General features: G+C 39.1%; 1 protein-coding gene across 4 annotated transcripts in view; it reads right to left on the reverse strand.

The window, feature by feature from the left end:
* XRN2 (5'-3' exoribonuclease 2) overlaps nucleotides 1-19,944 on the reverse strand; it is a 95,379-nt gene extending 75,435 nt beyond the window's left edge. For all 4 annotated transcript variants that reach the window (XM_090285985.1, XM_090285986.1, XM_090285983.1 and 1 more), the window contains exons 1-9: nucleotides 19,771-19,944; nucleotides 9,917-10,044; nucleotides 9,723-9,834; nucleotides 7,704-7,815; nucleotides 6,669-6,727; nucleotides 6,503-6,592; nucleotides 5,584-5,656; nucleotides 5,398-5,448; nucleotides 4,768-4,925 (exon numbers count right to left, since the gene is read on the reverse strand). In XM_090285985.1, coding sequence (XP_090142111.1) covers nucleotides 4,768-4,925; nucleotides 5,398-5,448; nucleotides 5,584-5,656; nucleotides 6,503-6,592; nucleotides 6,669-6,727; nucleotides 7,704-7,815; nucleotides 9,723-9,834; nucleotides 9,917-10,044; nucleotides 19,771-19,845 — 858 coding nt within the window. In that variant the 5' untranslated portion in view covers nucleotides 19,846-19,944. The remainder of the gene's footprint in view (nucleotides 1-4,767; nucleotides 4,926-5,397; nucleotides 5,449-5,583; nucleotides 5,657-6,502; nucleotides 6,593-6,668; nucleotides 6,728-7,703; nucleotides 7,816-9,722; nucleotides 9,835-9,916; nucleotides 10,045-19,770) is intronic.
* Between the last annotated feature and the right edge of the window lie 760 nt (nucleotides 19,945-20,704).

Below are 20,704 nucleotides of genomic sequence, written 5' to 3' on the forward strand. Positions count from 1 at the left end.
AGGTAACAGAAGCAGACACAGGGAGGCTGTTAAATTGAGAAGACAAAGTAGAATAGCCCATATGAAGAATAGATCAAAACTCCAGAAAAAGAACTAAGCGAAAAGGAGAGAGCCAATTTATCAGATGCAGAGTTCATAACGCTGATAATAAGGATGCTCAGAGAAATAATTGAGTAAGGCCACAAAATAAAGGAAGAAGTGAAAGTTATATAAAGTGAAATAAAGAAAATTATACAAGAAACCAATAGTGATGGGAAGGAAACTGGGATTCAAATCAACTATCTGGAACATAAGGAAGAAATAAACATTCAACCAGAATGAAATGGAGAAACAAGAATTCAAAAAAATGAGGAGAGAAGAAGACGACTCTAGGACATCTCTAAAAGTGCGAACAACCGAATCACAGGGATGCCAGAAGGAGAACAAGAAGAGCAAGAAATTTAAAAGCGATTTGAAAAAATAATGGAAGAAAACTTTCCTAATTTGGGAAAGGAAAAAGACATATAAATAAGTCCAGGAAGCACAGAGTCCCAAACAAGTCAGACCCAACAAGGACCACACCAAGACAAATCATAATTAAAATGTCAATGGCTAAAGATAAAGAGAGAATCTCAAAAGCAGCAAGAGAAAAGAAGAAAGTTGGCTACAAAGGAGTTCCCATAAGATTATCAGCTAATTTCTCAAAAAAAAATTTTGCAAGCAAGAAGGTACTGGCAAGAAGTATTCAATGTGATGAAAAGCAAGGACCTACAACCAAGATTACTCTAGCCAGCAAAACTGTCACTTAGAATGGAAGGGCAGATAAAGTATTTCCTAGACAAGGTAAAGTTAAAGGAGTTCTTCATTACCCAGTCCCTATTATATAAAATGTTAAAGGGACTTATTTTTTAAAAAGATCAAAACTATGAACATTAAAATGACAACAAACTCATAACTACCAACAAATGAATCTAACGAACAAAAACAAACTAAACAAACAACTACAAAAGGAACACAATCATAAATATGGAGTATGGAGGGTTATCAGCGGGGAGGGGGAAGGGGGAGAATAGGAGTAAAGGTACAGGGATTAAGAAGCATAATTAGTAGGTAGAAAATAGACAGGGGGATAGTAAAAACTGTATAGGCAATGGAGAAGCCGAAGAACCTATGTGCATGACCCACAGGGATGAACTAAGTGGGATGGGGGGGCTGCTGGAGGAAAGTGGGGTACCAGGAAGAGGGGGACAAAGGGGAAAAAAATTTGGGAAACCTGTAATAAGATAATCAATAAAATATACCTTAAAAAAAAAAGACAAAAAAATAAAAAAACAAAAAGTGTAATATATTTGATTTGTAGTTCCTTTTAAGAAGAATAACCATTGAAACAAGTAACTCCTACGAATAAATCATATACAATAGGCATTATTACCTGTAAGATCTAAGGTTCATGTAGATATGTTAGAAAAAGTGGGAATAGAAAAAGGGTGTGTTGCATGCTTTTGAATGTTTACTTAAAAACTTTAAAATCATATGATCATATAAATAGGTGCAGAAAAAGCATCTGACAAAATCCAGCATCCATTTATGATAAAAATTCTCAGCAAAGTGAAAATAGGGCATATATAACAAACCCAAAGCTAACATCACACTCAACAGGAAAAAACTAAAACCTTTTTCCATAAGATTAGGTTGTCTACTTTCACCATTTTTATTCAACATGGGTATTGAAAGTCCTAGCCACAGCAATCAAAGAAGGAAAAAAGAAAAGACATTCAAATTGGAAAGAGGTAAAACTGTCATTATTTGAAAATGACATGATACTACATAGAGAACCCTAAAGATTCCACCAAAAAATTACCAGAACTGATGAATTCAGTAAAGTAGAACAATACAAAATTAATATTCAGAAAGCGATTGCATTTTTACACCATTAATGAACTACCTACCACAAACAAAATCCCATCAACCCCTAGCTGCTATGTCTCAGTGGACTGAGCGTTGGCCTGCGAGCTCAGTGTCACTGGTTCAATTCCCAGTCAGGGCACATGACTAGGTTGCATGTCAGGTCCCCAAAGATCCCAAGTTGGGGGTGCAAGTGAGAGGCAACCACACGGTGATGTTTCTCTCCCTCTCTTTCTCCTTTACCCTCTCTCTAAAAATAAATAAATAAACGAACAATAAACAAAATTTAAAAATAAGACTTTAAAATAAAAAAAAACAATCCCATCTATACTTGCATCAAAAAAAAAATTTAAACCTAAGAATAAATCTAACCAAGGAGGTAAAAGACCTATATTCAGAAAATTATAAGACACTGAAGAAAGAAACCAAGATGATACAAATAAACGGAACATTTACCGTGCTCATGAATAAGAATTAACATTGTTAAAATGTCCGTACTACCCAAAGCAATCTATAGATTCAATGCAATCTGTATCAAAATACCAATGACATATTTCACAGAACTAGAACAAATAATCCTAAAATCTATATGGAATCATTATAGACCACAAATAGCCACAACAATCTTGAGAAAGAAAAATAAAGTTTGAGGTATTATGCTACCTGATGTCAAACTATACTACAAAGCTATAGTAATTGAAACAACTTTGGACTGGCAAAAAGACACATAGAGCAATAGAAGAGAATAGAGAGCCCAGAAATAAACCAATGTCTATACGGTCAATTAATATGACAAAGGAGGCAAGAACATAAAATGGGTAAAGACAGTCTACTCAATAAGTGGTCTTGTAAAAAATTGGACAGATATATGCAAAAAAATGAATCCAGATCTCCTCCTTACACCATATATAAAAATAAACTCTCAAAATGGATTAAAGATGTGAATCCATAAAAATCCTATAAGATAACATAGGCATTGCTCTAAGCAATATTTTTTCTGATCTATCTTCTTGGGAAAGGAAAAAAAAAAGAAATAATAAACAATGAGACTACAACAAACTAAAAGATCTGCACAGCAAAAGAAACCATGAGCAAAAAGAAGAGTCAACCCACTGAATGGGAGAAGACATCTGCCAATGATATTGACACATCTTTCATAAGGAGTTAATTTCTAAAATTTATAAAGCACTCAGACAACTCAATACCAAAAATCAATCCAATTAAAAAATGGGCAGAGGATCTGAATAGATACTTCTCCAAAGGAGACATACGGATGGCGATCAGACAAATGAAAAGATGCTCAATGTCACTAATTGTCAGAGAAATGCAAATTAAAATCACGACGTATCACTTCCCACCTGTCATAATGCCTTTTAACAGGACATCCACAAAAATGCTGATGAGGATGTGGAGAAAAGGGAATCCTCATACACAGTTTATGAAACTGAAAATTGGTACAGCCACTATGGAAAGCAATATGGATGTTCCTCAAAAAATTAAAAACAGAACTAACTTATGATCCACCACTTCACTTCTGGGTATATATCTGAAAAAAATCCAAAACACTAATTCAAAAGAATATATGCACCCCTGTGTTCACTGCAGCATTAGTTAAAATAGCTAAGATGTGGAAGCAACCTGAAGTGCCCATCAACAGACAAATGGATAAATAAGAAGTGATATATATATATTGTATAATACTCAGCCATTTAAAAAAAAAAGAAAGAAAAGAAATCTTTCCATTTGCAACAAGATGGCTGGACCTAGAGGGTATCAGGGTATTCGTCGGCAGCCGTCCGTCTCGAGAGACGATGGTGTAGCTTCTTAAGTGTCTATCTGCACCGCCGAGAATGGCTGTGCAGTCCGACTCAGGAGTGACACGGCATCTGTCTCCTCCCGTGTTGAATCGACATCTTGCGATGACGCTGGAGTGTCCTCTCCAGTGGAGCTGAAGCTACAGAGCCTGGGCAGGGTGATATGGAGGGTCTGCTGTTGCCCATGCAGCAGACCCCCCCTCTCTTCGCAGCTGAAGGGTCCAAGGGAAAGACGGAGTCAATACAGCTTGGCTTCAGGTGCGCCGCAGGAGTTGCCGGTGTTGACTACAACGTCAAACCGCCTTAGGGACTCCGGCTCCGGATTTTCTGTCGGGGTTTACTCCCTTAGCCTTTCCCCCGAAGAGGTATGCCGCAAGGCAGCGGAGGTTTTTTGGAGTCAGAGTTTTCCTTCTCTGATGTGCCCTGACTGGAAGATCGAACCAGCGACACTTAGCTCGCAGGCTGACGCTCAATCCACTGAGCTAAACCAGCCAGGGCAGCGACAGCATGGAGTATATGGTCAATAATATTGTAATAACTATGTATGGTGCCATGTGGGTACTATAATTATCGGGGGGATCAGTTTGTAAATTATATAACTGACTGACTACTATGCTGTACACCTGAAAACTAATATAAAATAACACTGAATGTCAACTGTAATTGAAAAGTAGAAAAAAAAGAATAATTAAAAAACTTAAAAAAAAAAAAAAGATTTAAAAGATACATCTCTGTGAGGGGTAACAGAGCAGCAGGTAAAAATCTAATCAACCTAAGTCTTCTCTATCCATTTTAAAAACAAAGCAACCCGTATATACTTATTTCCATGAAATTATATGCTTAACATGTTTTTTTTACAATAAAAAATATTCAGAGGTGGGCAAAAGTAGGTTTCAAATTGTATGTGAAACAGTTTATTCTTGTATTATTATAATCTTAACCGTATAGTCTTTTCCATATGAGCTATAAACCTACTTTTGCTAATTTCTGTATTTTATCACAATACAGAAGTAGAATTTTTAAAAAATTTTAAATTTTAAATGAGGCAACTACCACCTCAAATTCTTACCTTTCCCATCTTTTCTCTTGGCAAACCTTCACAGTCCTTGACTTCGTGTCCAAACTGATTACAAAGACCACATGGTTTGGGTTTGTTTGGTTTGAATTCTTCTCTAATAATGGTAAAGTTGGGTTCATGTGTAGCAAGGCCAAGCATAATGAGATCAGCTATCAACGACAAAATACTGAACTGTGAGCACTTTGAGAAGATCCTTACCATAATGAAAGGCACAGGAGATTACCAAAAAAAAACAAGACACCAACACAAAGGAAATTCCAAAGAAGCGCACAGACAACAAAGCCAAAAAGCCAAATTATTCCTTGTAGTTCTCAGTCAACAAGATGTCCTCCAAGTACATGGTCCTAGGAGTCTTGACTACCTTTCAGAAGTCAACACTTGGGGAATTTTCTATTTTAAAGGCAGGTGCAGTAATATTCAGGTTTTAATGTAAAAAAATGATTAAACACAGGTAAATTAATCACAGATTACACAACTCAAAACTAGTTACCTCTCAAATGTAAAATAAGCATGGCATTTTAGAATTTCCAGGCAACCATGAAGTAATCCATTACTATACACCAACCCATCAAATTCATATGGTTTAATCCAAGAGAATCAAATCCCCAAAAAGAAACTTACCATCTGCTCCACACAGGCAATGATGAGTGTTTGGGTCATGGTTAGGCTGGGCTAAAGAGGGGGAAACATATATTAATATAAGTATGTTTTATACCATAGGAATATCACATTTTACAAAACATTTTCTATATAATGGCTTATCTTCCTGTTAGAATATATAATCAAATATTTACACGTGAGCTTTACCTCTTTGTCTTCTAATGTAATCCATGATTTTATGTTCTCCTTCACCAGGAGCACTAGCATCAGATAAAATAACCTATAAAAAAAATGTTTAAAAAAAAATGTTTTTAACACTTTTAGCGCATTCACAATTTTATAGCACAAAAATCAACAGGGCTAGATAGCTTAAAAACGAACTGAAATAACTCTATTTAGATAGTCTTATAAATTGGAAATCTTTCTTAATAAGATGTGTGTGTTTATGTGTGTGTGTGTGTGTGTGTGTTAAATATCAAAACTATTTCACTGATTAATTTACTATAGGAAATAGCAAAAATGAAATGTTTGGGTCAAACTTAATCATTAGAATATAAAAGTCATTAGAATATCTGATCAGTTCACAAGCTTCTACTACTCTCATTACTGTCCAAAGATATAGCACTGAACCATGTCAAGACCAGGGAGTAATTGATAAGATACCCATTAAATACAATTGGTCATATCTAATTAATAGAGAAAAAAGCTTGTAAATCTAAAATTACATAAAAGCTCACTTAAATTTTACTTAAGTACTTAGGAGAACACAGCCATTCTTTAAAGACAGATCCACAAATTTAATCTTCCTATAATTTGATTCTAATAAAAGAAATTTTCATTTAAAAACTACTTTCATGTATACACACACACTTAAAATTTGAAGTTCCATTTTATGGCTTCATAGTGATAATAAGAGGACAAAATTGACATTGAGAGAAAATTCTGCTGTCTATAAAATTGGATTATGTAAAACATCCCATTTCCAATAACCCTGGAAACTTCTCTTTTTCTAACAGTCAACTAGCATTTTATGGGGAGAAGAAAGGGCAAATAGTATCATCTATACCAGAGTACAGCCTGAAATGATCACTCTTGTCTTTCTGAAGTACCAAAATGTGAAACTTACTGTTAAATTTTTCCACGCAGGGTCATTATTTAAACGATCAGCTATATAATAGCGAAGACACTTAGCAAGATTGTCCATGAACTCAGTTCCCTAAAATGAAACAGGAAAATAAATTAACCTATTACTTAAGAGTTAGCAAAAGCTAGCAAACTATGAGACTACTTACTGGTGTAATACAGTTGCTATCAAATCTTTCTTTTATTTCTTCTGGAGGAAGAAAGCCACCTGAAGAAAAAGAGGCAATATTTTGTTCTCCCCATAAAAAGTGAAGTAAATTACACAATGTTAAGCCAGAACAATAATAACAGAAAGTTTAAATACAAAAGAAAGAGAAGTATTGTCACCTGAGGAACAATGTTCTCCCATTTGGGAGGACAATAAGATTCCGTCCCTCAAATTTAAATTAAGCTTTAACCAGATTGTCAAACAATATATGGTACACAAAAGATACTATATCGTTATACAAAAATACGAAAATGCTTACATTCTTTCTAATGCCCCCTGCAGCAGAAAACACACACATGCACGCGCGCACACACACAGGGATTTTAATTCTGATAAACTCTTAGGATAAAACAAAGTTAAAATGCTGAGTTTATGACAGCTTTATGTAAGAAAGAAAACTGTCACTAGTGTGGCCAGTGTGGCTCAGTGGATTTAGTGACAGCCTGTGAACCAAAGGGTTGTTGGTTCAATTCCCAGGCAGTGTATATGCCTCAGTGAAAGCTAGTCAATATGGATCACGTCATCCCAGGCCTCCTCATACAGACCTCTGAGTTCTTAGGGGAAGCAATAAGCAAGCCACAAAGGCTGATCTGAGGAAAAAGTTTACAGAAATGTAGCTTTCTAACAGCCCCCACAGAAATAAGAAGCACTCTTAAAGTATTTCTACTTTACAGATGCATAAAAGGTAGCTGAAGAGCTGACCTGAAAGGCATTGACAATGTGCGCTCCCTACCAGAATTCCCTCCTTCTATTTTCAAGTTTCCCTTTGACTAGAGTGTGGAAATAAACAAGTGTATTAATGGGAGTGAAGAGTTCCATGAAATGTTTTTCTTCAACAGTGAACATAAATTTTCCCTTGATATTCTGGAATCCTAATTAAATTAAAACTTTGCCTATTTGTAAGAAAAAGCTACCACCCTATCCCCATCTCCATATATCTTGTAAAAAGTCCAACTTCAAGTAGTACATTCTTTACCTTTTGCCAGTATTTCTTCCCTGATTCGCTGCTTCTCTACTGCTGCTTCCATTCCTTCTTTTGATGCTCTGAACCTCCTAGAACGCTGTTGATTCATTTTAGCACGTGGTGCCTGAAAACATGTATTTCATATTCAAATAATACTATTCAAAATACTTATAATTAAATCTGTATATTCTAAATGAGCTGTTCTTGTAAAAATAGTATACTATGATGGAAAAGGTTAAGTAATCTGTCTAACAATCCTTTCATAATAGATAACAGACCCTGAAGACATAAATTTGGACCAAAAACCTAAAAGCTGAGCTCAGTGAAATAGACAAACATCCTATGATGCCATAGTACTTAACACTGCAGGGCCTACAACTTAACATCACTTTCACTGGGTTATGGTTTCCCAACAAGGAAAGCTCATTTTACTTAAAGACCCAGCCAGCAGGATCTTTTCGGAGTAGTTTCTACAGTATCAGAATCAGGGAGACCTTCTCTATGTCCAAGCCTAAAAAAAGGATGGTCTCCAAATGGGATTCACAATGCCCCCCAAAAAGCAACAGAAAATACTTCTTGATCTGTAAGACCTCACGGCACTTCTGTTTTGTATTTCCCACAATGAGGTTCCTAATTACTACTGTCACTACAGTAGTATGGTACAGCAGTTAAAAAAAGGGAACAAGGTTTTAAGTAAAAGTACTTTTAAATCACTCTGACCAAATGCAATTCAAATCACAGAACAAGCCGGAAGTGAAATGGACTGTAAGGTTTTGAAATCATTGAACTGAGTTCTGGGGTTGGAAGGGACTCTGAAGTATCTTGTCCACATCTACAGTAAATTATTTTATATTCTCTTTAAATAGTTTCCATTCCTGTAAAATGAGATCACCTAATCTCCTTCAAGTACCAAGTTCTATAATCTACATTTCTATTTTAACAAAAAATGTCTTATAGACATGTGCATGTACATACATATACAAATATTCATGTTTTATACTTGATCTGGCACACAAAAGTTAAAGATTTCTACAAGAAATTTAGTTAAATGTGAAGTGAAATATGCTCCAAATAAGACATATCCCTGTTCCCTTTATACTTTACTCCACTTTAACTACAACCTAATAAGTTATCAGGTAGCTAAGATTTTTCACTGAGTAAAAAGAACCTCACAGAAAAAAATCTTCTTGGACCTAAAGCTTTCTGAATTTACAAAATCATTCCATTAGCTACTAGGATTACTAAATATAAAACAAGGAAAATCTATTTTCATATGGCTAAATAAATGTAGGATGATGATTTACCTTAATTTTCCTTGAAGGCTGATATGTAGTTTGCTGGTTATTTATAACCTAAGTTACTTGGTATTGTTATCACAGATCAGTAAGTTATTCCCCTCTTAAGTCATTTTAATGACTACTCACTACCTATAGGATGAAATCAAAACTCCTGAGTGTGGCAGGTAAGGTGCTCTCAAGTCATTGTTCTACTTCTCCTTCCAATCTAAAACATCTGTAGTTGCCCAAATGTGTCAGTGTGGTCAAAGGCATGGCACATCTGAGAAATCTGGAAGGTCCTTCTTCCCCATGTCTGTCCCATCCATTCTCCTCCACTCCCCACCAATCTCCAATTATTTTTTATCCTTTGGGAAATGGGACAGAAGTCAACTCCTCTCATCTCCTTAGTTCCTGAGTAGCACTGACTCCCTCTTCCTTCTACACCCTGCTTGTATTATTTATTGCCTATGAAAACCATTAATTAGTAACTAACCTCACTCATTTACTTATGTTTCTGTCCCTTTAGTGTTAAGCCCTTCAAAAGCAAAGGTGGTCATCAATATCCCCAGCATCTCACAGTATCTCGTACAAAACAGGCACAGAAAAATGATTGAATGAAGGACTGAAGGATGAGGCTTTCGCAAATTGACCAGAGTCAACATTTTTCATTATTTAGCTGACTCGCACTGTAAACACTGGGAACACAGCAAAAGCAAAAAATAAAGGATTCTAAGTTAATTATTTTAGTACTTACCACTCCATCTATTGCCATGTAGAGAAGTCGTCTTGGTCTTACAATATTGAAAAGTCTGTCAATGTACTCAAAAATTGCAACCATCATTTCGTCTTCGTTTTTTGGTGCTGGTCTATAATAACAAACAAACAATGTAATATAATATAGTACTCTTCTGTAACTTGTTATATCAGTGACAAAAATGGGTTACGTACTTGTCTTCAGGATGAGTACAGGGATGGATGATTCCATTCATATCCAAATACAGATTATCAAACTCCACATCATTTGGATTAGGTTTACTGGCATCAACAGGAATCTTTACACCACTGCATTCTTTTGGCTGAGGAAGTGATAATTAATAATAGTTTGATTGTTCAAGTCTAAATTACCACATCCTTGGCTCAGTATGTTTCATTTCTGAATTGGATTATAAGATAGTTATTTTACTCCTTAGAGAAAATGGAAGCAGATATTTCACCTATAGAAAACAATAGCTTCCAATGCAAGAAATTACCATATTTTTCGCTCCATAAGACGCATTTTTTTCCCCAAAAAAGTGGGGGGAAATATCTGTGCGCCTTATGGAGCAGACCATGATGTGTATTACCTGACCTGGGGTTTCCAGAAAACTAGAAGAGTACTTGAACCTTAAAGTCTCTCCTCACTTGTTAATGACAGGGATAATAGTTCTTAATACCACTGTTGACTGCTGTTCACTTTACATGGTTGAAATATTACTCTATTACATTTTATTAAATAGTTTTGTACAACATTTGGTTCAGAGTAAGTACTTTTTTTCTTCTTTACCTCCTCTAAACCTACATGCATCTTATGGTCCGGTGCGTCTTATAGTGCAAAAAATACGGTAATCTTAATTACTTTGAAGATATTTATCAAATTCTCAACTCATTCAGTTGTGCAAGTGAAAAACCAGGGGAATCATCTTACAATTCCTTTCCCTCACCATCCATTATCGATAAGTCCTGTAAATTTAATTTGAAAAATGCTTCTTCATCTCACCTCATTCCCACTACCATTACCAACATCACAGTATCATCTCTCACCTGAAAAATCGGAACAGTCTTTCTATGGACTGCCCCACCTCTAGACTCTCCTATCTCCAGTCTACCATCTATGCTGGTAGTTTTCCTTCTAAAATACAAATGTGATTATATCTTAATCTTGCCTAATTTTCCCACTGATTCCCACAGCAGGTGCACACCGATAAGCCTAGACCCTTACTGGTCTCCTCCTGTCCTTCCACAACGTTGATCAGGCCCACCTTACCTCTTCTAAGTTCCTGAGAAATGCTCTTTCATCCCTCAGTGGCTCTGCACACTGCTTCTCCTTCTTCCCTGCCAACCTCCACTTCCTAAAATCTTACTTATTTTCCAGGGTCTAGACAGATATCAAATGTCACTCACTTTATAACACTTTGCACACATCATCTCAAAAACTGTTCCTCCTGCATTTCATCAGAAATGTTTATTCACTGGTAGCTCTTACATGGTTTTATAATTAATTTGTCATTCTAATCCAACCACACCAAGTTCTTCAAAAGGTAAGGACTGTACCTTACTTACTCCTAGAGGCACTCTTATATTTTTGTAATGAATATTACCTTTGTTTTTTTCTTCCACAGCTTCAGCAAATGATAAGAATATGATATCAGACTTTTACTGTACAAACAGAAGTCATTTAAAAACTAACAGTTCCCCTATATATATAAAGCATCATTGATATTAGCAAAAAAACAACAAAAAGTGAACAATTTAAAAGCTCATCATGGCCCTGGCCAGGTGGCTCAGCTGGTTGGAGCACCTACCCATAGACCAGAGGTTGGTTGCAGGTTTGATTCCCAGTCAGGGCACATACATAAGTTGCTGGTTTGAACACCGCTTGGGGCACACACAGGAGGCAACTGATCAATGTTCCTCTTTGACATTGTTATTTCTCTCCTCCGCTTCCCCTCTCTAAAAATCAGTAAGCATATCCTCAGGTGAGGATGGATAAATAAAAGCCCATCATGTATATACCACATCATGCATGGATGGACCTCAGAAACACCTGCTAAGTGAAAGCTAGTCACAAAAGACCATAAAGTATCCCATTTATATGATCTAGAAGACAAATCTAGAAACGGACATAGATTGGCTTCAATATGAAGGTGAGGGAAGGATGAGGGATAGGAAGTGACTGCAAATGGGTACAATTTCTTTTGGGAGTGATAAAAATGTTCTAAAATTAAATAATGGTAATGTTGTACAATACTATATATATTAAAAACCACTGAATTTTATACTTTAAACGATAAAGTATAACTATGATATATATACATTATATCTCAATAAAGCTGTTAAAAAATAAAAATGAAAGGTCAACTTAATTAGCAGAAAATAAGCCCACTGAATGTATTAATAAGCTATGGTATGTTCATATTCTGAAATACCAGACACAAGTGAGATTCAAAGAAAGAGCAGGATAATCACAAATATATTATTTAGCCCAAAAAGCAAGTTGCAGAAAAAATATGCAGTATATCACATTAAGAAAATATAATATAGACAAAACAATATTAGGTATTGTTCAGGGATGAATACATATGCAATGAAAGCACAGAGAAAAGCAATGGATAAACACCAATGTCAGGACAGTGGTTCTCTCTGAGAGGGACAGGAATGAAACTGGGCTTCAATTTATATCGATAATTGGCAGTAAAGGATATGAAAATAAATTTAAAGACAGAACAGGAAAGAAGCTACCAATGTTCTACACATACATGTTGTGAATTAGGAAAAAAGGGCTTGATCAGATAAAAGGGCTTGGCAGTATATACTAACAACTATGCTATATACCTGAAACTAATATAACACTGAATTTAAGTGTAATTGAAAAATAAATTAAAGGAAAAAAAAATCAGTGAACAGAATAAGTGGTAAGGAAAGCAGGTCAATTTTGAGGGAGTCAGTGGAAGAAGATAATCTGATGACCCTTAAACAGAAACAAACTATGAAGGCAAGAGGGTCTCCATTTTCTCATCTAACCTCTACACCACAAACTCCACCTTTTCCTTTCTCCTACACCAAGCAGACACCATACTCAGGAGAGTTGAGACCCATTTTCTTTATGCTCCCCAGCAAGCAAGTTAATAAATATTTTAGACTTGTTGAACATATGCTCTCAGTTACAATACCACCAATCACCTTTGTAAAGTGCAAGCAGTCATAAATAATATGAACATGAACGGGTATAGCTGTGTTCCAATAAAACTTTATTTATATAATAGGAAGTCGCTGGCTTGCTAACCTCTGCCCTGGTACCTAGTGCAACACTAGGCATATTATAGCTCTTCAAAGCATGCTGCATATAGCAGCATGAGACCCTCTACTACATGAAAAGCAGAGCATGGGGAAGAGGCAAGATAGGTCTTAATTTAAAAACAAAAAACAAAAAACAAAAAACCTGCAGGCCTTGCCAATAAGAAAACTAAATACATTTTTCTTTCAGAAGTACTATAGACATATTCAACAATTACATAAATCCAGAAATTCTTTCCTTAAGAGAAGATTTTTATGGTCAACAAAGGAACTCACTCAAGGGCCCTGCCAAAAAACAATGCTAGTGTGTCTGGGTTAAGGAGAGATTTTTAAACAATCAAAAGGCAGCTAAAACACACCGCTCTGAAACCTAAAACCAATTCATTTCTAGTAACTTTCACATTATGTTTGGGTTTTCCAAATAACATGAGCTGCCTTCCTTTCTATGCAAGACCAGAAGACTAAAAGCAAACATATACCCACAACTGTGTACATATGCTAGAAAATCAGAACTCTCTGTGGCTTGAAATGTGCAACACTAGTAGATCTGACAAGATGTAGTACAGCCTGAAACACACAGAGAGAAGCTCTGTTGCCAAGAAGTGGGATGCCCAGAAACAGGGCTCAAGAGACAGCCTCTTGATAATCCATCAGCACCAGCAGCAGGAACAACTAGGTGGGTCACCCTTGCACTCTCCCCTCTCCTCTCACCCTCTCAGGCTCCACATGGACAAGGCAACTTGATAGGTGTTCCTAGAGAACATGGGTGCTTGAGTTAGAAGGACAATGAAGTACCTCGACTGAATGACTAGCAGTTCCCCAGAGAAATAGGGAGCCATCCACCCAGAAGGCTGGCGGTTCAGATAGTTTTGCCAAGAGGAAAGTCTATTCTTCCTCCACTTTATGGAAGGGAGGACAGAGACTTCCAGCCAAGATGGAGGTGTACGTAAACAACGTTTCATCACCCTCCACAATAAGAAGAAATACAACTACCTCAAAACTAAAAACAACCAGAACTACCAGAAAATTGAACTGTGTGGAAGTCCAACAAAGATATAAAGAAGTAATACTCTTCCAGACAGGTAGAAAGGGTGGAGAAGGGGCAGAGAGAATACGGTGTGGCGGTGGCAGTCTAAGAGGCAACAAAGGTGGCAGTGGCAGCGGTGGTGGCAGCAGCTGTAAGGCAGTGGCTGTGGCCAGCCAGCAGAAGGCACAGTCACACATAAAAATAAGGAGGGACACTTGGGAAGCGATCCCAACCCCAGATGTGGCACCGCAGATCATGACTCCAGCGCCAGGGGAAAAAAGCCTCATTGCTTATGTGAAAACCAGTGGGGAGTGGGGCAGAGTAAGAAACTGCCAGTCTCTCAGTAGAGTCCACTTGTTTAGAGGGCCCTCATGGTCCTAGCATGTCCGCAAACCCACCCACTCTGGGAACCACAACCAGGACAACAGCTATAGGGGCGCCAGTCCCATATAAGAAGCAGGAGAAGTGCTTGGAAAAGGGGCAAGCACCGAGCAAGTGTCATTGTTCCTTTTCAGACCACCCCCTCCCCCACAGCACCACAACGTGGTGAAACGGGTCACCCCCACTGATGAATACCTAAGGTGCTGCCCCTTACAATGTACAAGGTGCAACAGTTCTACCTAAGACACAAGCAAACACTGAAGGCGGTCTAGTTGAGGAGGAGAGAAGTATGGCCCAAAAGAGGGAACGGATCAAGGTCCCAGTGGGAGAACTAGGCAACCAGGAGAGAGCCAACCTAAGAGAGGCAGAGTTCCAAATACTGGAGATAAAGATGCACTTCACAGACATGCTTGAATAGAGCAAACGCAGAAGAGAAGGAGTGAAGGCTATGCTAAATGAAACAAAGGAAAATCCACACAAAACCAATGGTGAAGGGAAGGACGCTGGGGTTCAAATCAAAGATTTGGAACATAAGGAAGAAATAAACAGTCAACCAGTGTAGAATAAATAAACAAGAATTGAAAAAAAAAAAACAAGGAAAGGGTTAGAAACCTCTGGGACAACTTTAAATGTGCCAATATATGAACCACAGGGGTGCCAGAAGGAGACGAGGATGAGCAAGAAATTGAAAACTTATGTGAGAAAATAATAAATGAAAACCCCCCAAATTTGGTGAAGGAAATAGACATACAAGTCCAGGAAGCACAGAGTCCCTAACAATCTAGACCCAAAGAGGACCACACCTAGACACATCTAAAAAGCAGCAAGAAAAAAGAAGAAAGTTAGCTACAAAGGGATCCCTCCCTATAAGACTATCAGCTGATTTCTCAAAAGAAACTTTACAAGTAAGAAGAAACTGGCAAGGAGTTTCCAAAGTCATGAAAGCAAAGACCTACAACCAAGATTACTCTGTTCAGCAAAGTTATCATTTAGAATGGAAGGGCAGATAAAGTTCTTCCCAAACAAGGTAAAGCTAAAGGAATTCATCATCACCAAGCCATTATTATATAAAATGTTAAAAGGACTTAAGAAAAAGAATAAGATCAAAAAACTATGAACACTAAAATGACAAAAAATTCAGAACTATCAAAAACAGAATTGAAAAACTAAAAACAAAAACAAACTAAGCAAAAAAAAAAAAAAACGAAAACCACAAACGGAATAGGAACAGAATCATAAGTATGGGGAGGGGGAAGGGGGAGAAATGGAGAAATGGTATGGGGATTAAGAAGCATAATTGGTAGGTAGAAAATAGACAGGGGGATGTTAAGAATAGTCTAGGAAAAGAATAAGCCAAAGAACATTCAATCACAACCCACGGACATGAGCTAGGCGGGGTAGGATGGCTGCAGGGGAGGAGAGTACTGGGCGGAGGGGAGCAAAGGGAAAAAAATTTAGACAACTGTAATAGCATAATCAATAAAATATAATTTAAAAATAAAAAAGGGAGGATAGGGGAAATCCAGTCATGATGATACCCTAGGCAGACATGGCTTGCTTCTTCACACAACCACATCAAAACTACAACTAAAATATAAAACAACCATCAGCCAGAACTGTAAAAAATTAAGCTGAATGGAAGTCTAACTATGGAATTAAAGAAACCACATCCATCGAGACGGGTAGGAGGGGCGGAGACTCGGAACTGACTGGTCCCTCACCCACAAGCACTAGATAAAAATTTGGGAAGGATATCTTGGGATCAAGGACTCCCACCAACACACCAGACCCCCAGCCCAGGGTTCCAGTGCCAGGAACAAAAGTCCTCACAACTTCTGGCTGCCAAAACCATGGGGATAGTCAGTGGAAGAAACTGCTGGAGCTCCAAGCAGTTCCTCTTAAAGAACCTACACATGGAATACATGGAATAAGCTACTTAGACTCACTCCCTCTGAGTTCTGCACCAGGGTGGCAGCTTGAAAGGCAGCAGTGGCATTCAGGGAGAAACTGAAGTGTCTGGCATCAAGGTGAGCAGAGGATATTGTCTCTTTCCTAAACCCTACCCACACAGAGCTGGCAAGCTGGTGTCATATATGAGACTCCATCAATCTGCCTAACACTGTTTGACCCACCTTGGAGATCCCCAGAGACTCCACCTCAACCAACTTATGGGCCCACCCAGGCTGTTTTTCTATATGAATGGCTGGTTTCTAGCTCAAGCTTCACAACGCCTAAATCCTATCAAACAAGTAACAGCTGGCCTCAGTGAGCTCCAGGCCCAACACTAGCAGCAGCCAGCTGTGATTCACAGCTTGGCTTTGCCTGGGCATCTCCAAGCCCAGCACAAGTAGCAGACATCTCATATTGCTATATAGCCCATGCATGGTGCCTTGGGCCAAACACAGGTGGGGGCTGACCTTGGCCTGCATCATCTGGGAAATCCTAGGGCCAACACATACAGTGGACAGCTATAGACAACACTGTAGCACCATCAACCTGCTTCTGTACAGCTGATCCTCCACAGATGGCAGAAGTTTGTGGTCACAGTCAATTCTTGCAGCTAACTGGCCTAGGTAAATCCCTTCCATTAATCTGCCAACAGCAACCAAGGTTCAACTACAAGAAGAGGGTGTACTCAGTCCACACAAAGGGGGCACCTCAAGTACCCAGTTTGGGTGACAGGGGAGGCTATGCAACTGGACTCTACAGGACACCTACTACATTAGGCCATACTACCAAGACATAAAGAGTCAAAGCAGCTCTACTCAATACACAGAAACAAACACAGGGAGCCTGCTAAATCAAGGAGACAAAGAAATATGGCCCAAGTGAAGAACAGAACAAAACCCCAGAAAAATGAACTAAACAAAATGGAGACAGCCAACCTAAGATGCAGAGTTCAAAATATTGCTGATAAGGATGCTCAGAGAAAATGATTGAGTACAGCCACAAAATAAAGGAAAAAATGGTTGCTATACAAAGTGAAATGAAGAAAAATATACAGGCAACCAACAGTGATGGGAAGGAACCAGATTCAAATCACGATTTGGAACAAAAGGAACGAAAAAAAGGAAGAAGAAACAAGAATTTAAGAAAACGAGGAGAGGCTTAGGAACCTCTGGGTTCCTTTAAACATACCAACATCCAAATCATAGGGGTCCCAAAAGGAGAAGACAAAGAATAAGAAATTGAAAGCTTAGTTGAAAAAATAATGAAAGAAAATGTCCCTAATTTGGCGAAGGAAATAGACATAGAAGTCCAGGAAGCACAGAGTCCCAAACAAGTTGGACCGATAGAGGATCACACCAAGACACATCATAATTAAAATGGCAAAGGTTAAGGATAAAGAGAGAACCTTAAAAGCAGCAAGAGAAAAGAAGAAAGTTACCTACAAAAGGGTCCCTATAAGATTGTCAGCTGATTTCTCAAAAGAAACTTTGAAGGCAAGAAGAAACTGGCAAGAAACATTCAATGTGATGAAAAGCAAGAATCGAGTACAACCAGGATTACTCTATCCAGCAAAGCTATCACTTGGAATGGAAGGGTAGATAAAGTGCTTCCCAAAGTAAAACTAAAGGAGTTCATCATCACCAAGCCATTATTATATGAAATGTTAGAGGGACTTATTTAGTAAAAAGATCAAAACTATGAACATTAAAATAACAACAAACTCACAGCAATCAACAGAACCTAAAAAAAAAAAAGGCAAACTCAGTCAACAACCAGAATAGGAACAGAATCATAGGTGTGGGGATCATTTGGAGAGTTATCAGCTGGGAGAAGGAGGGGGAGAAATGGGGAAATGGTGCAGGGATTAAGAAGCATAATTGGTAGGTACAAAATAGAAAGGGGGAAGTTAAGAATAATATAGGAAAGGGTGAAGCCAGAGAACTTGTATGCATGACCCATGGACATGTGGGATTGCTGGAGGGAAGCGGGATACTGGGCAGAGAGGAGCAAAGGGAAAAGATATTAGGACCAGTAACAGCATCATCAATAAAATATAATTTAAAAAAAAAAAAAGGTGATATATGTACAACATAGGACATTACTCAAAAATAGAAACTTGATATTTTTAACAACTCTGATGAATTTCAAAATAATTATTCTGAATGGAATTGAGTCAGATTAAAAAAGAGTAGATATTGTATAATTCCATTTATATAAAATTGTACAACAAAAATATGTATAGAATCAGAAATAAATCAGTGGATGACTAAAGACAGGCAGCAGGGAAGGGTGGGAGGAATAACAAAGAGGCAGGGTAATGTTTTAGAGTTGATGTTTCTTATCTTGACTGTGGTAATGGTTTCATGAATAACCCATGTCAAATGTATTAAATTGTATACTTTAAATATGTGCAAAAGGGGAGGGCCGGCACCTCATTCAAAAACAAAGGGGTGGTCCTGGCTAGTGTGGCTCATTGAGCTCCTGCCTGCAAACGAAAGGCTCGCAGTTCCGTAACCAGTCAGTGCACAAGCCTGGGTTGCAGGACAGGTACCCAGTTGCCGATGCGAGAGAGGCAACAACACATTGATGTCTCTCTTCATCTCTTTCTCTCCCCTCCCCTTCTCTCTAAAAATAAATAAAATCTTTAAAAACAAAAGAAAAAGCGAAGGAGCGGGGAGCAAGATAAAACCCCTGACCATTCCCAATCCAGAAATTCTAATTAAGAATACAAAGTCGAACTCAGACGAAACCACAGAAACGACAGATATAAAACTCAAGAATGAACAAGTCTAAATACACATTAAGTAACAAAAAAAGTGTAAAGTTCAAATGCTCCCAGTAGTTGGGATACCTAGGCGAAGGGGCGTTTCTTTCTTGCCCCAGACGTTCTAAGATGCTGCTTCCACGGTAGGATCTACCAGCAACACACTATCACACTAAAAAGAAAAACAAACTTTTGAGGCTTGGCCAGTAAACAACAAAAACCTAGCCGTTAAAGGCTGGGATCAGCATGCACGCATCCCAACCCGGTAATCCGTCCGGCCAGCGCAGAGCGGCTCAATTGCCTCTGAGCCACTCAACCGCGCGGTGCAGGGAGGAAACAAAGCCGTGGGCGGGGCCTTCCGATCCGGGGAAAACCCGCAGGGGAGGAGCAGCCCTCCCGGGATTTCAGGCCCAGCTCGGCCCTCGCCCCGCCCAGGCCGCTCGCCGGGAACCTCAAATACTAGTGACCGCGCTCCAACGCGTGTCTGGCCGCCACTTCGCGCGGGGCCGACAGGGCGGCGCAGACCCCGCCACGGCACCTCATGGGTAGGCGGCTGGCGCGAGGGCCGCGGCCTTGGAGTGCTGATGGTCATGGCTTCAGCGCGGCAGTCACCAGGCTCCCCCTCACCTTCTCTTCCACGCAGTTGACAATGATGGACGGGTACTTGCGACTGAGCCAGCGAAAGAACGCCGGGACTCCCATGACGGCGACCCGGTTGGAAGCAGCAGCCCAGCCAAGGGACAAACGTAACCGAGAAACAGGCAGAAGCTGCGACCGCGGGCACTGGCACTTCCTCCCACGTGGGCGCCGGCGACAGGAAGTGATGTCACGAGGGCGCCGCGGGGGAAGCCGGGAAGGAGGCTTCAGAGAGCTGAGACTGCAGCGAGTCCCGGCGGGGTGGGCGCGGTCCTGCTGGCTGTCGGAGGGGAGGGGCGGTGGCAGAGCGGGTGGTGAGGCCCACCACCAGCTTCGTTTGGCGCGCTCTCGTTCCTGGGGGTGCCGTCCCTGGAGCCTGAGGTCGAGCGTGTCTTCGCCGCGGCCGCCAAGATTTCGCTTTCCCAGCCCTCGGGCTACCCTGTGGTGGGAACCTCCACAATGCGAAATCTCTGGGGAGCGCTTCCTTGCGGGTTTGCTCACGTTTTTATCACCCAGCTCAGTTCAGAGTGGAATCAAAGCATCTAAAATCACTCGTTTATACTTCCCGGTTTCTGCTGGTTTTGTACGTACCTGGACTATCAAAAGGAGTATTTTTCAAATATTTTGCACTAATGATACATGATTTACATAAGTAGCTCACTTTAGGTGTTAGATGGAACCTAGTGGGCATTTAGCATCTCATTCAACCACAACTGCGTGAGCTAATTCCTTAAAGTAAATCAGCTCCTCCACCACATCTATCTGTGTATTTATATATGCAACGTATAGGTATATACACGCATATCCTGTTGGTTGTTTCTCTGGAGAACCCTTATTAATATTGGGCAGGATGCTTAACTTCTCTAAACGTTAGGTTCTTAGTCTTTAAGAAGAGGATGATACACTTCACAGAATTTCTGTGAAG

Source organism: Furipterus horrens, unplaced genomic scaffold (assembly GCF_987537825.1).
Source record: "Furipterus horrens unplaced genomic scaffold, mFurHor1.1.pri manual_scaffold_8, whole genome shotgun sequence".
NCBI lineage: Eukaryota > Metazoa > Chordata > Mammalia > Chiroptera > Furipteridae > Furipterus > Furipterus horrens.